General features: G+C 44.0%; 1 protein-coding gene and 1 long non-coding RNA gene across 3 annotated transcripts in view; one reads left to right on the top strand and one right to left on the bottom strand.

The window, feature by feature from the left end:
- Window positions 1-15511, bottom strand: part of PI15 (peptidase inhibitor 15) — an 88093-nt gene extending 72582 nt beyond the window's left edge. Inside the window, exons 1-2 of the mRNA XM_029591501.1 lie at window positions 15379-15511; window positions 14298-14616 (exon numbers count right to left, since the gene is read on the bottom strand). Coding sequence (XP_029447361.1) covers window positions 14298-14573 — 276 coding nt within the window. The 5' untranslated portion in view covers window positions 14574-14616; window positions 15379-15511. The remainder of the gene's footprint in view (window positions 1-14297; window positions 14617-15378) is intronic.
- LOC115085451 overlaps window positions 1-16458 on the top strand; it is a 159506-nt gene that overhangs the window by 99951 nt on the left and 43097 nt on the right. For both annotated transcript variants that reach the window (XR_003854846.1, XR_003854847.1), the window contains exon 4: window positions 1459-1521. This is a non-coding gene — a long non-coding RNA (uncharacterized LOC115085451). The remainder of the gene's footprint in view (window positions 1-1458; window positions 1522-16458) is intronic.

The following is a 16458-nucleotide window of genomic DNA, read 5'->3' as shown; positions in this document are numbered from 1 at the left end:
CCATTGTGATCTAGTGATTCTCACTTGGAACAATGGTCTATAAAACCTTGAAATAAATAAATAAATCCTTAATCAGGCAAGCTCATCACATCTCTTGGAGCATTAGCTCTATACAAACAGTATGGAGTGGCGGTTACTCTGGTGGCAGGCGGTACGCTCATAACCTGATCACCTGGCCACACTAGGTCAGCAGAGAATGCAATACACAGACGGGCGGATTTTAAAAGCCCTGCTCCCGTAAATCCGCCCGGATTTACGCGAGCAGGGCCTTGCGCGTCGGCGTGCCTATTTTGCATAGGCCGCAGGCGCGCGCAGAGCCCCGGGATGCGCGTAGGTCCCGGGGTTTTCTGAAGGGGGCGGGGCCGAACGACGCGGCGTTTTGGGGGCGGGACGAGAGTTTCGGGGGCGGGCCCGGGGGCATGGTTTCAGCCCGGGGCGTTCCAGGGGCGTGGCCTCGCCCTCCGGAACCGCCCCCGGGTCGGGTCTCGGCGCGCCAGCAGCCCGCTGGCACGCGTGGATTTACGTCTCCCTCCGGGAGGCGTAAATCCATGGATAAAGGTAGTGGGGGGTTTAGATAGGGCCGGGGGGGTGGGTTAGGTAGGGGAAGGGAGGGGAGGGCGAAAGAAAGTTCCCTCCGAGGCCGCTCCGATTTCGGAGCGGCCTCGGAGGGAACGGAGGCAGGCTGCACGGCTCGGCGCACGCAGGCTGCCCAAAATCAGCAGCCTTGCGTGCGCTGATCCGGGATTTTATAAGATACGCGCGGCTACGCGCGTATCTTATAAAATCCAGCGTACTTTTGTTGGCGCCTGGTGCGCCAACAAAAGTACGCGAACGTGCTTTTTTTAAAAATCTACCCCAGAGGACTGCATAGACTGTGTAAGACCAGAGCAGAGCACCTCAGTAATGACAATACAAATGTGTAACATTGCTTACTTATGAGCCTATAGCATAGCAGCTGTACAACAGTACACAGACGTGCTCACATGCATGTGCAAGCATGAAATCATGGAAATGTATGCCGTGGTGTTGGTCTGGTATTAGATGCTAAGTGTTTTGGACAAGGAATGCTGAGGCAATGTGCTCTACAGAGCCTGCACTGTTAAAAGTAGTAGATGTAGGTTAACAGTGAACATTGTCCTTATGTTAAGGGAATAAACATATATGCATACTGCTGTACTACATGGCTATCTGTGACACATTAGCCACTATGACCTTTCAGCAACCTGCCATCTGCAGATGGCAGTGAGCCTATGTGTGATGGGCCAGTTAAAGGCATTTAAACCCTTGGGCTGTATAATGTCAAAGTTTGATGAGGAAAGATGTGGCTGCAGTAACAGTGGTTCTAAATTATACTGTCACTTTCACATGTCAGAGATCACAGGAATGTACAAGTGAAGGCTGTACAGTAGCTGTTGCACTCTCCTGCCTTCGCTCACCTGCAAATGCATCTTCCCATAGGTTTCCCAAGAAGCTGACGCCACCATAACATCACAACAGCCAAGACCTTCACCTTTTGCACAGGTATGCTGATACATTTCCCAGTTTGCTGTACTAGGGTGCATGCATGTAAGGGGTCCATGTATTGAGAAAGGAAAATGCAACATCTGAAGGAGGTGTGCACACACTAAAAACTGTAATTGGTAGCACAGACCCTTTCAGGCAGGCTGTAATGCAAGGTGTGATCCCAAAGCTGTGTGATGTGTATAATATTGTGGGCCTCTTCCTGAATGTGAAGTATGGACATGCTGCCATTTCATGACATCTCCGTAAAGGTAATAGAAGCAACATCAATACTTTCTATACCTGCAGGCATGGGAGTTAGACGATGGCTAGATGTGCATATGCTGCAAAGTGGTATGCAGTTCTAAATCCTAGTATTACCTCACTGTTTAACTGATCAAGCACTAGTGTCAGATTGATCTGGGAATGCCCTTTTGAAATAAAGCACACGCATTACAGAGGTATTAATTCACCTGCACACCTTTAAGCACCTTTAAGCACTTCCAAATGAGGGTGTAACAATAGCTATCTGCCAGTACTACATTTAAGTGTGCCCTTCTTACTTTGCCATGCATGTTGCACCTTCAGTGTAATTTAACATTTACTGTATTGATAAAACAAGCGAAGAGAGAATTTGAAATGAAGTTGGCCATAGAGGCAAAAACTCATAATAAAAACTTTTTTAAATATATCCAAAGCAAGAAACCTGTGAGGGAGTCGGTTGGACCATTAGATGACCGAGGGGTTAAAGGGGCTCTTAGGGAAGATAAGGCCATTGCAGAAAGACTAAATGAATTCTTTGCTTCCGTGTTTACTAGTGAGGATGTTGGGGAGATACCAGTTCCGGAGTTGGTTTTCAGGGGTGATGAGTCAGACGAACTGAACGAAATCACTGTCAACCTGGAAGATATAGTAGGCCAGATTGACAAACTAAAGAGTAGCAAGTCACCTGGACCGGATGGTATGCATCCCAGGGTACTAAAGGAACTCAAAAATGAAATTTCTGACCTATTAGTTAAAATTTGTAACCTATCATTAAAATCATCCATTGTACCTGAAGACTGGAGGGTGGCCAATGTAACCCCAATATTTAAAAAAGGCTCCAGGGGTGATCCGGGTAACTATAGACCAGTGAGCCTAACTTCAGTGCCGGGAAAAATAGTGGAAACTATCCTCAAGATCAAAATTGTAGAGCATATAGAAAGACATGATTTAATGGGACACAGTCAACATGGATTTACCCAAGGGAAGTCTTGCCTAACAAACCTGCTTCATTTTTTTGAAGGGGTTAATAAACATGTGGATAATGGTGAACCGGTAGATGTAGTGTATTTGGATTTTCAGAAGGCGTTTGACAAAGTCCCTCATGAGAGGCTTCTACGTAAACTAAAAAGTCATGGGATAGGAGGTGATGTCCTTTCGTGGATTACAAGCTGGTTAAAAGACAGGAAACAGAGAGTAGGATTAAATGGTTAATTTTCTCAGTGGAAAAGGGTAAACAGTGGAGTGCCTCAGGGATCTGTACTTGGACCGGTTCTTTTCAATATATATATAAATGATCTGGAAAGGAATACGACGAGTGAGGTTATCAAATTTGCAGATGATACAAAATTATTTAGAGTAGTTAAATCACAAGCAGACTGTGATACATTGCAGGAGGACCTTGCAAGACTTGAAGATTGGGCATCCAAATGGCAGATGAAATTTAATGTGGACAAGTGCAAGGTGTTGCATATAGGGAAAAATAACCGTTGCTGTAGTTACACAATGTTAGGTTCCATATTAGGAGCTACCACCCAGGAAAAAGATCTAGGCATCATAGTGGATAATACTTTAAAATCGTCAGCTCAGTGTGCTGCAGCAGTCAAAAAAGCAAATAGAATGTTAGGAATTATTAGGAAGGGAATGGTTAATAGAACGGAAAATGTCATAATGCCTCTATATCGCTCCATGGTGAGACCACACCTTGAATACTATGTACAATTCTGGTCGCCGCATCTCAAAAAAGATATAGTTGCGATGGAGAAGGTACAGAGAAGGGCAACCAAAATGATAAAGGGGATGGAACAGCTTCCCTAAGAAGATAGGCTGAAGAGATTAGGGCTGTTCAGCTTGGAGAAGAGACGGCTGAGGGGGGATATGATAGAGGTCTTTAAGATCATGAGAGGTCTTGAACGAGTAGATGTGACTCGGTTATTTTCCCTTTCGAATAATAGAAGGACTAGGGGGCATTCCATGAAGTTAGCAAGTAGCACATTTAAGACTAATCGGGGAAAATTATTTTTCACTCAATGCACAATAAAGCTCTGGAATTTGTTGCCAGAGGATGTGGTTAGTGCAGTTAGTGTAGCTGGGTTCAAAAAAGGTTTGGATAAGTTCTTGGAAGAGAAGTCCATTAACTGCTATTAATCAAGTTTACTTAGGGAATAGTCACTGCTATTAATTGCATCAGTAGCATGGGATCTTCTAGGTGTTTGGGTAATTGCCAGGTTCTTGTGGCCTGGTTTGGCCTCTGTTGGAAACAGGATGCTGGGCTTGATGGACCCTTGGTCTGACCCAGCATGGCAATTTCTTATGTTCTTATGTTCTTATGTATTATTACAGCTGTCACTCTACAGGATCCAGAAGCATGTGGCCCACCAGCACACTTAGCACACTGTGACATGTGAGAGTGAGGTGCACTGGTGATGGCTCTCAGGCCACACCATGCTAGGTAGACCACCGACTATCATACCACACGTGCCTTATTTTCTGTCAGTAACAGGCAAAACACATGGTGGTGGCCACATGTCTAGCATGTAATGTTGACAGTCGACTTTATTTCAAGCACACTGTTATGGTCCATCAGCAAGACGAATCATGAGCAACCATATGCGTTTGTATGGTACATGGTGTCCTACTCAGGCAAGAACTGATAGAAAGAAAAGGGATAGCGAGTACAGCAGCAGCTATCAGGTTTCAGGTGGACCTCCCCTGGAAGGGGAATTGGTACGTGAGGCCTATCAGGTGAAGTGTGTTCATATAAGGTTTTGCCGAATCTAGCTGCCACTCATGCAGGGAGACATGTGGGGATCCTGTGGGAGATCTGGACGTAGGTCCATTGGTAGTCCATGGCATACAGCCACATTATGGAAACACAGCACAGTAAGACAATCTTTGCAGCTTTGGGTGGGGCATACATTAAAGCTCCGCCCTTCTTGTCCAAACAGCGAAAGTGACTTTTCAGAAGGCTGAAGGTGTGTTCTATGACACAGCGGGTAGCACATAAGGCCTTGCTGCATCTTGTCTCTGCCGGCGTGTTTCCATGTGCATGGGGTGAGAAGCCAGGGCCTGCAACCATACCCTGAGTCTCCTGCAGCAATGACAGAAGAAAGGCATGAATGATTGCATTGTTACTGGTAGATGTGATAGGCTAGCCATAACATCCAGTAAGACTGTATAAGGTAGCCTGTACCTTTGCTGAGCCTTCAAACCTGATTACTGTTACCTGAGAGCGTTTTACATTGTTCTTGGGTGCTATATGTGCAGGCAAACTGGAGCCAAAAGGAGCTGATCTGTTCAATACTACAGCATCTGATGTGCCAACTGGAAGTATTGCATGACAGGCCCTCACAACCCAGCAAAGGGTACTGGTGTGTAGTTACTAGAGATGAGCTTCGTTTTTTTCTACCGGGTCATTTTTTGAGTCGGATGCTTCGGGGTAAAGTTAGTTTTCCCTCGGTTAGTTTTTTGGAAAAACGAACAAAAACTAAACAGGGAAAAATGAAAGTGGCCCAAAAAACGACGCAGGAAAACGAAGTTCAAAAAAACCCACCCCAGCATTAAAATTCACTTTAATACATTAATACAACCCTCCCCACCATCCCGATCCCTCCCCAAGACTTACTAACATCCCTGGTGGTCCAGCGGGGTGGCGCGAGGGATTTCTCCCTCCGTGCCATCGGGCTGTCTGCCCTGCCTCGATCAAAATGGTGTCGATAGCCTTTGACCTACTATGTCACACAGGCTACCGGTGCCATTGGTCAGCCCCTGTCACATGGCCATCGGCGCCCCTACCATGTGACAAGGGCTGACCAATGGCACCGGTAGCCCCTGTGACATAGTAAGGGCAAAGGCTATCGGCGCCATTTTGATTACTGGCAGCTGACAGTCCTAGTGCAGGAGGTCGCTCCCGGACCCCCACCTGACCACTAGGGACTTTTGACAAGTCTTGGGGGACCCTCCTGACCCCCACAAGACTTGCCAAAAGTCCAGCGGGGGTCCGGGAGCAAATTGCCAGAGACTGAGGTTTCCCTTTGCAACGAGAGCTCAGCCGTTAGGACTGGACATAAGGCCTGGATGGACAGGCACAGCAATCAAGGACAGAGGTCAAGCCCACGTAGGGACATAAGGCCTGGATGGACAGGCACAGCAATCGAGGACGGAGGTCAATCCCACCTAGGGACATAAGGCCTGGATGAACAGGCACAGCAATCAAGGTCAAACCCTTGTAGGGACATAAGGCCTGGACGAACAGGAACAGCAGTCGAGGACAGAGGTCAATCCCAAATAGAGACATACAGCCTGGACGAATAGGCACAGCAATCGAGATAGGGACATAAGGCCTGGATGGACAGGCACAGCAATCGAGGTCATTCCCACCTAGGGACATAAGGGCTGGATGGACAGGCACAGCAAACGAGGTCAAACCCTTGTAGGGACATAAGGCCTGGATTGACAGGTACAGCAATCAAGGTCAAACCCTTGTAGGGACATAAGGCCTTGATGAACATGCACAGCAGTTGAGGACAGAGGTCAATCCCACCTAGGGACATAAGGCCTGGACGAACAAGCACAGCAATTGAGGTCAAAGCCTTGTAGGGACATAAGGCCTGGACTGACAGGCACAGAAATCGAGGACAAAGGTTAAGCCCACGTAGGGACATAAGGCCTGGATGGACAGGCACAGCAGTTGAGGACAGAGGTCAATCCCACCTAGGGACTTAAGGCCTGGACAGACAGGCACAGTTGTCGAGGACAGAGGTCAGTCCCACCTAGGGACCTAAGGCCTGGTTGAACAGGCATAGCAATCAAGGAGAAACCTTGTGGAGACATAAGGCCTGGAAGAACAGGCACAGCAGTCGAGGACAGAGGTCAATCCCACCTAGGGACATAAGACCTGGATGAACAAGTACAGCAATTGAGGACAGGAGTCAATCCCACCTAGGGACATAAGGCCTGGACGGACAGCACAGCAATCGAGGTCAAACCCTTGTAGGGACATAAGGCCTGGATGGATAGGTACAGCAGTTGAGGACGAGGTCAATCCCACCTAGGGATGTAAGGCCTGGACAGAAAGACACAGCAATCAAGGTCAAACCCTTGTAGGGACATAAGGCCGGATAGAAAGGCACAGCAGTCGAGGACAGAGGTCAATCCTACCTAGGGACATAAGGCCTGGACGAACAGGCACAGCAATCGAGGTCAAACCCTTGTAGGGACATAAGGCCTGGATGAACAAGCACAGCAGTCAAGGACAGAGGTAAATCCCACCTAGGGACATAAGGCCTGGATGGACAGGCACAGCAATCCAAGACAGATGTCAATCCAACCTAGGGGCATAAGGCCTGGACGGACAGGCACAGCAGTCGAGGACAGGGGTCAATCCCACCTAGGGACATAAGGCCTGGATGGACAGGTGCAGCATGAGGATTTCCTTTGTGCAGGTATGTTGTGGTTTGACCTGTCACTTCTTCCTGAACTGGTTTACTGCCAGAAGAAATGGAATCTTTTTCATTTCTGAAAGATAATTAAACAGAGGATGCTTTTAGAGCAATAGAGACATTTGTGAAGCAAGAACTGAGCTGGAGATTATTTTTGAATGCCCAGAAACTATTAACTGTACTTATGCACATCAGCTGATGACAAAGGAACATGAAGAGCTCTCAGAAATAAGAAAACCACTATTCAAGTCAAAATCTACAGTATCAACCTATGTTGACTTTGTGGTTTACACAGTGCCTCTGTAAACAATGGAAACATAGAGGGTGAACTAGAGTGCAACTACCACCAGTTTTCAATAGTACTAGAAACATTACTGTTGGCAAGGTCATGTAAAATATTGAGCATATGAAATATGCAAGCTCCAAACATCTAAAGTCAGTTTTTTATGTTCCTACATTCCAAATGTGGATGGACAGGCACAGTGTTAGAGGTGAGGCCCTTGTAGGTACATACGGCCTGGACAGTGGATGGAGAGGCACAGCATTTCAGGTCAGGTACATGTGCTGCAGTGCTTATATTATCTGGAGCATAGGAGGCAGTTGGAGCTGCTGCAAGGCTTTTTTCAATTGTTTTTATTCATCTTGCCATTCACAGGGAAAATTTGGAAACCCAAGCAAAGGCAGATGTACTTTCAAAAACACTAGCATTTCCATCAACTCTGGTGCCATCCTTGAGCGGTGAGGGCTCATGATATCCCCTGTCATTGAAAAGACACGTTCACTGGGGCACACTGGTTGGTGGACATGACAGATATCGCTGAGCCACTTTGGCTAGGTGTAGCCAGACAGTGGACTTGTGTGCCCAAATTGCCAGCGGATCTGTCTGCATGTTCTCTGTTGGCTCTGAGAGATACCATGTCACTGACAGCTGTGCTGGTGTCTCCTTTGCTTGGGTGTCACTAATGCCAGCTGTTTTCTGTCTAGCCCATCACACAACAGATGAATCTTTATGGGCAAATTGCCTTTGGTGTTCTGAAGTGGAGGAGGAGGAGGTACTAGATGTCACTGACAGAGTGCTGCTACCACAACTTTCTGAAGTGCCCGCTGTTTCCACCTCCACTTCACACCTAATCTGTCTCTGCATATGGCATTCCTGTTCACGGACTTTTGCTAATAGCAGGTCCTTCACCAATAAGAGACAATCTTACTGTAGGGCGAGTTTCCCTTTCACACAGGGATCACAGACTGTGGCGAGCATGTATGTGTTCTGTTCTGTTCTGTTAAAGGCCTTAATCTCTCTTCCACCTGCTGCTGTAAAATGTCCAAACAATACAGCACCTCAACTGTCATTCCTTCTCCAAATTTTCATCCAGGAAATTAACTATAGGGATGATGTCAGCCAAGGTGGCACTTCTGGAACTCAGCTCCTCCATGACATCCTTGAAGGGCTGCAGGACTTTTACCAGCTGACTCATGACTAACCAATCATGATGCCCTAAGGGATTCTGCACACCTAGGTCCATTGTACCAGGAAGTTCATGAAAGGGTGTCTGCAGCTCTCCAGCATCATAAAGGTGGAATTCCACTTGGTGGCAATGTCTTGAATGAGACGCTTGTGAGGCATCTCCAGTCTGCTTTTGTCGGAGAACCTGCCCGCCTTCACACTTCTGTGGAAGTGTGCTGCTATGTTCCTGCACTTCTGTATTAACCTATGCAGGTATTCATTCTCTTGGTCATTGGAATCCAACCCCAGAGCTGACTTCACTACCAGGTGCAGAGTGTGTGCAAAACATTGGATGTTCTTAAAGCACCTGTCGTTTTTTGCCTTAACCATGTTTGCACCATTGTCTGTGAACCCTGCCTGAGGATTCCTGTCTCGCTGTCTCGCTGGTGTAGTTGCCAGCCCTCCAGCATGCATGCTAGAATATAGGCTGCGGTATGGGCCTGGTCCATTAGGTGGGTGTGCTGTAAAGCCCACCTCCACCCTGATACTTGTTCAGTAATAGAGCTGCTGCCTTCCCCTGCCTCAGCCAGGTCCCACCAGTGTGCTGTCAGGGAGAGGTAAGAGTGTGCAGCATTCATGGCGGTCCAGATATCGCACGTAAAATGCACATTCCTCTCTGCCTTAGCTAGCAGCGCTTGAATGCGACTGCAACACTGCTTGTACAGGCTGGGGAGGACTTTTCTTCTAAATGTGGATCTGGAGGGAACTTTGTAATTTGGAACTACAACTTTCAGAAAACACTTGAAATCCATATTCTCCATTAACTGCAAGGGCTGGCCATCAAGGGCAATCATTTCCCCACTGCTCCTGGTTACAACTTTTGAGGCTGCCTGCCTCCTACCCCGGGATAGCGTTACCGCACTCCACCCCATTTCCTCCATGGTGGGTTGTCGCTTCTGCCACATGTCAGGGGGTTGCTGGCCTGCCACCTGACTGCTAGAAGGTAATGAGGGCATGGGCTGACTCTGCTGCTTTTGAACCACTTTATGCTGCTTGGAAGGGGTCCCTGACTGGTACTGCCACCAGCCCCGGATGACAGTACTGTTGTTGGGTGTTGCATCTTCATATGATGTGTCATGCCAAAATTAGATAGATGTCCCATTTGCTTGCCTCTGCTAATAGCCCTGCTATAGTAATTACACCGAGCAAAACGCGGGTCATCCGTCACTTTAAGGTGGCTCCAGATCGCAGATGTCTTTCGTGATCCTCCCTTCTCTATAGCCTTGAGAGTAGATGCTGGCACTGGAGCTGAAGTAGTGGGTGCACCCTGAAAAGCAATGCCAGGGACCTCAGTCACCATCTGTGCCTGCGCTGACTGCTCTTCCTCCTCCTCATCAGTTTCATCTCTCCCCTGCTGTACTGAAGTGGAGGCTAAGACAGGACTAACTGATCCTCCTAAAATTTCGTCAGTTATTTCTTCTTCCGTTTCTGATGAGAATCCCACACAAGATGATTCTTCATCTAAATCAGAAGCAAACAATGACTGCGCTACATTGTCAACGCTAAGTCTTAGCCTAGACCTGTCCCACTGCTGCTTTTGTGTGTCGACATTTTGTCTGGTATGACTCAGCCTCCCCTTCCCTCACCTCCAAAACTACAGGGTCAGAAACAGGTGGTGGTGATGCATTATGTTTAGATTTCATTTTTTTTTCCGGATGGAACTGCCTGTCCCTCCAAAGAGTTTAGATTGCAACAGGTTCCTTTTTAACTTTAATGGGGGACTAGCACTAGTGCCTTTTGAAGTGCCTCCTCTGCCAGTCCCAATCGCTTGACCACATCTAGCTTTCTCTGACATTATGGATTTAATGTCACTGCCTACTGTCTACTGGCTGCCCACTGTCACAGTGCCTTGATATGCACTAATGTAATGTGTGTGCACACACAGAGCTTGTAACTACAAAAGAGGCAGACTGGGGATTTCACTGAACAGACTGTCCCAATAATAAACTTGAGTCTGCTAAACTACCCAGTGCCCACTGTCACAGTGCCTTGATATGCACTAATGTAATGTGTGTACACACACAGAGTTTGTAATTACAAAAGAGGCAGACTGGGGATTTGGCTGCACAGACTGTCCTAATAATAGACTTCAGTCTGCTAAACTGCCAGCCCACTGGCACAGTTGCCCAGTGCACAGAGAGACTGAGTGAGTTCAATTAAACAAATTCAGTTTAAAAAAGCTGGAATTGCTGGCACAGCAAGAAAATCGATGAAATATATTTTCCAATCGAAGTTCTAGCAAACTAGCTAAAAATTGAATATATCTCTCCTACCCACAACACCCAAATGGTGCTTGCTTGCAGCCTAGCCCAGAAGGTGAATTAAACAAAATGGCACTGCTAGCAGCTTTTCTCCCTGGCACAGAGAGACCGTCTCAGATCAACTAAAAAAAACTGCTTAAAAAAAAAACAGGGCTAGCTGGCACTGCAGCCAAATAAAGAATAAATATCTTTTTCTCTTAAGTAACTGACCTAGCTAGCAATTGAATACAGACTAGCTCTGAGTGCAGCCACCTTCTGCAGAGTCCACCTCCCCACACTACCCCTGCAAAGAAAGTGCATGGCACGCCGCGTGCTTAACTATATATAGTCCTGGGTCATCAGGAAAAGCGTCACTGAGCACTGAATGACAGCACGATTGGCTGCATTCAGTGCATTTCAAAAAATCTTATCACTGATACGTTGCATTCTGGTATCCGTGCCAACCTGTCCGACCCACTCTGACAGGGCTGTGAGGTCACTGATGACTCACAGGAAAGGGCTGGTTTTTGGCTCTGGATACACCCAAATGGCATTCTCTGATTGCAAATGGCAGTGAAGAAAAGCACGCAGCGCCAAACGTATGGAACGAATGGTATGTTATATTCATGGGGAGTTGCGATACGTTTCGCTTCCCCATGAATACAATGAATATACGTTATGGATTGCCAATACGTCGAAAACGCATGCACACCCCTAATTATCCTTCTCAATTTCCCTGCATCAGAAGCTCAGAATAGATGGCAAACAACAGGGTCTTTTATCAAATTGTGCCCACAATAACACATAAGAACATAGGAACATGCCATGCTGGGTCAGACCAAGGGTCCATCAAGCCCAGCATCCTGTTTCCAACAGTGGCCAATCCAGGCCATAAGAACCTGGCAAGTACCCAAAAACAGTCTATTCCATGTTACTGTTAACCCTCATAGCCCTTCAATTAAGTTATATTCTCATGATGTTAATTGCTGTAGGGCTGGTTTATGTCTAAAGAAGAAGATATAGTAATATAATATAATGTAACGTATTATAATATCTCTTTGGCAGGTATAGTGCTGTTTATATGGCAGTCTCAGGAAGGCTGCCTATAACTCCATCAGTCATATCAGAAGTGGAAATATAAACATAAATAACTACTAGATACCTCACGCAATACCTTTTCAATCACTACTTTAAAAAATGAAACTAATTAAAATACAAATGGATCAATACATCAGCAAAAGGCATAGGAGTTCAATAGTGATTCTTGGGGGGGGGGGAGGGGTGGTAGTGATAATTTTGGAAGTGGAATACATCACCTTACTTTGGTAATTAACACAAGTACTTACTAAACCCCTGCTTCTTTCAAATAATTACCTTGCAGATAATGATGATAAACAACATAATTGTAGTAAGATAGATTTGTGGATATTGCCATGTTTTTCCCTGGACCAACATAAATATTATGAATAGCCAATAACATTTTGAGGACACATTTGTCCCTTTCCCTTATGACCTAAAAATTCATATGCAATACAATCTAAGTATAATATTTATGTTGGTCTAATTATAGTGATCACAATCTCTGAAAAAAAAAAATCTAAGTTTTCCTTGGACTGCTGTGATAGTGAAACCTACTTCAGAATTGCAACAACAAGAAAAAGAGCGTGTGAAAAGATAGAACACCTTATTAATGGCTTAACAAAAAATCATTTAACTTTATATTAAGAAATACTACCAGCATTAGATAAAGAAATGTACATCGCAGCCTTCCTAATAGCATATTTTGCCATGTAACATACATACCATATATGATGTATGTATATAGATAGATAATGCATGTTACATGGCTATATGGATTTCTGTTACATGGCAAAATATGCTATTATGAAGACTGAGATATGGGGAACACAGAATATCTCTTAGGCTGCTTTCTGGCTGAATTTCAGTCAGAGTGACTATGCTGGGCCAAATTATATGGCACATTTTCAAATGACATCAGCCAAAGGTAATGTGAAGTTAGGCTCTCATCTCTTTCACAGACGCCAAGGTTTATTTATACAGAATCAGAAGTAACTCTTAGAAAACGAATTTGGTAATGAAATGAAGCCTTGAGTTTGACTTGTTGACCTTTTTATATTTTCTGTCCCTGACCTTTCCAGTTTAGCATACATCAAAGTCTAAGATACTGATGAAATAGAGCAAAGTATGGAACAGAGACCTATCAAAATTGCTAGCCATTGCTAAAAAGAGGTTATTATCCATTCTGATTTATGTCAAGCTGGTGGTCTATTGTTTTTCAAACCTGTTAAGCAGCCGGTATCACTATGAAATGCTACTCCAAACTGAAAGAAATAAAATTATGTCTCAACATATTTGAATTCTGTCCCTTAAAAATTGTATATCTGCTTGACTAGGCTCCTGTATGCTTGCCATGGTGAACACATTCCAAATTCACTAAACTGTAGGCTAAATGACAAAATATTCAATTAAGTATTTTGAAATGAAGATGATATCCCCCGTAAACCATGAAGTCAGCAATGAGAACAACTGGCTAGTATTCCTTGCATAGGATTATGTAAAGCATACATATTCTTTGCAGGAATTATAAGGAAACCCTTTCAACAAGCATAGCGTGGATAAATCCATTATAGCACATGTACTAAAATCCTGACCTGGTACATGAAGGAATCCATGTAATGGCATAAAACTTTCTAAAGTGAGCATGATACAATAATTACAGCAGAACTCAAATGATTACCATTACCCAGTAAAAAATTAGATCCTTGTGTTACCTGCATGCAATCATTTTGGAGTAGAACCACATTTGCTTATTTTACTGATTAAAACCACAAGTACTTGCTATAGAGGAAACTAGGTCTGGAAGCTCAAACCTGATCATTGCTAAACAGACAGCATTAGGCAACAATCACTCCATTGTATATTGTTAGACATTTTGAGATTCTGACCTGTGCTCTCGAGGAAAGGATCTGCAATTCAGAGCACAGGTCAGAATCTCCAAGCATTTCAATAATCTATGTGAAGAATACAGTTTTCTATACCCTTGGACATTTGGAGCACTATAATATTTCAGTGATAAAAAGTGTATAATAATGACATTGGTATTACCAATGATGAAAATTATAATATTATTATTATAGATATTTAACTTATTCTCATGATATGTATACTTGCATATGTGCTAAAATATTTGATAAATAAGCACACCTGTGGTTAAAAACAGCTGACCTCCGCTAAAAAAAATAGTTTCATTGAATTCACATTAAGGTGGTATTCCCACCTATTTTGAAAATTCTAAGAAAGAGAAATCTGTTAAAGATATATTTCTCTCACCATATACTCCATGTTGGCAGCAGGTGGAAAGACTTTGCCTCTTACTTGATTATGGTATTCGAGGATGGCGATCATGTCAGTCTGGGAAATAAATCTCTTTTTCCTAGCTTTGGTGATAGTTGTAGTGTCCAGATGATCTCTTGAAGCAGATTCAGTCTCAGACGTGAGATTATTGACTGACAGGACAGGGTCAGTGGAATTGAATAACACTACTGAGCTTGTTTCACAGAAGAAGGAAACTAAGACAATGCATGTGACTGCAGAGATTTTTGTCATTTTTGAAAGGCTTCAAGAGGCCACGTGATTATCCTATTTGGATCTGTGGAAGGAAAACATGGCAGGCAATGTTTTGAAAGCTAATTAAGGGCCTGATTCTTTATAGTTTTTTCTTCCTTTCTGTGCCTTTATAATATATACCAGTGTTTCCCAACCCTTACTTAGAGGCACAGTAATCCATTCGAGCTTTCATATTCATCATGGCAATCCTGTTTGAGATAGATTTGCATGCACTGTGCCTCCAATGTATGCAAATCTATCTCATGCATGTTAATTGTGGATATTCTGAAAACCTGACTGGTTAAGTGTGCTTCCAGGAGAGGGTTGGGAAACAACAGTATATTTCATCCAAAATTAGCAATTCTGCTGCTTCTAAGTTCAAATATATCCGATTCTTTGTCCTAAATTCCCTGAACTTTGTTAATGCCATATTACATTTCTACCAATATCTATAATGTACATCAGCCTGTGAGAACATGCAAACTGGCAAATCATTTCAAGGTTAACCTTTCTTAGCACTGAGAGCAGTTATGTACTGTGTAGCAGGGTCCTGCAGACACTTTAATGGAAAACATTCAGGCTTCAGATAATAGCTAAAACATTACTGAATCTTCTTTCTGTAGGGCAGAGGAACAACTAATGTGATGCCCTCACAGATGCACACACAGTATTGTATAGCACAGGGTTGTGCATGATAACTCTGTACGAGGAATACAAGCTGTTCCATTAATTCCATTAATAACACTAATCTAGTCTCAATCAAATGTTTTTAATATTAAACATCTAGAAAAATATTATAACTTACCTTGCCACAGTGTCAAAGTAAGTTATCTTTTTATTTTTTCCTTGATGATGTGTAAAGCTGTGCAAGTGCAGGATGTATCTTGTCATAAACTCTCTAAGAATAAAGCTCTTCTAGCACACAGGCTGCTGGCTGTAGCAGCTGTTGAATGCGAACAGCTTTTATATATTACAGCTTGTACAGTTCAGAAAGGGCAGTCTTTCCAAGGATCCTTTCCTAGCCAAAATAACAGAGGAGGAGTGTTCTTCAAGAACACACAGAGATTGGGAGGCATGTTGTCAATATCTGTGGTTTGGACAAAAACTCATCCACACCTACAGCCCACATAACTATAGAGCAGCAAAGGCATCTTCTGGTGGTTCTTGATTTTTCATCAGTTCTTTTGCTAGAGTTTTTTCTTTCCTTCTGAATTAGATCCGATTCAAATTTTTTTCTAATACTGTCTTCTTGCTTCCTGGGTATTGACACTGTTTATAAAACAAACACTCATATTTTAGTTTAGTAATGTGCAAGTAAAAAAAAAAATATGGCCAAACTAATGACTAGGAAAAATTATTTGGCCTGATACAGTAGAGATGGCAAAATGTATCAGTTAATTTATAGATGATGTGTAAGTTATAAAATAAAGATAAATAGACAGAATGGCAAGGTTTTAAGGCTTGGGGCTAACAGGGAAGAAGAGAGGCTATTAAACTAGGGGGATTTGGAAGTCCTATTCCATATTTGGGTTAACTGGGAACGAACTGGTAAAACTGGTAATGGCGTCGGCGTGCATGTCTTTTAAATTCCTCCCACATAGACGGTAGACGTGGCATGCGCGTGCATAGGCGTGCATCCATTTGAAATTGTGCGCCCATGTTATATGCACATATGTTATAAAAGGGCCACATCCCTGGGTGTGGGCCGACGAATGCGTGCACATGTGCACCCGCACAGCTTTTTAAAAGTTGCAATCATAGATTTGATCTTAAAAGCTACATATGCTATTGCACTGCAATTGGCTGCCCTTAGACATAACAGGTGCAAATGTAAGCAGGCACCTTTCATGCTTAGACTTGTTGCTAATTTTCAAAGGGAAAATAC

Source organism: Rhinatrema bivittatum, chromosome 2, assembly GCF_901001135.1.
Source record: "Rhinatrema bivittatum chromosome 2, aRhiBiv1.1, whole genome shotgun sequence".
In the NCBI taxonomy this organism is placed as follows: Eukaryota; Metazoa; Chordata; class Amphibia; order Gymnophiona; family Rhinatrematidae; genus Rhinatrema; species Rhinatrema bivittatum.
Note: the sequence above shows the minus strand (reverse complement) of the source record. Positions and strands in the feature narration are given on the sequence as shown.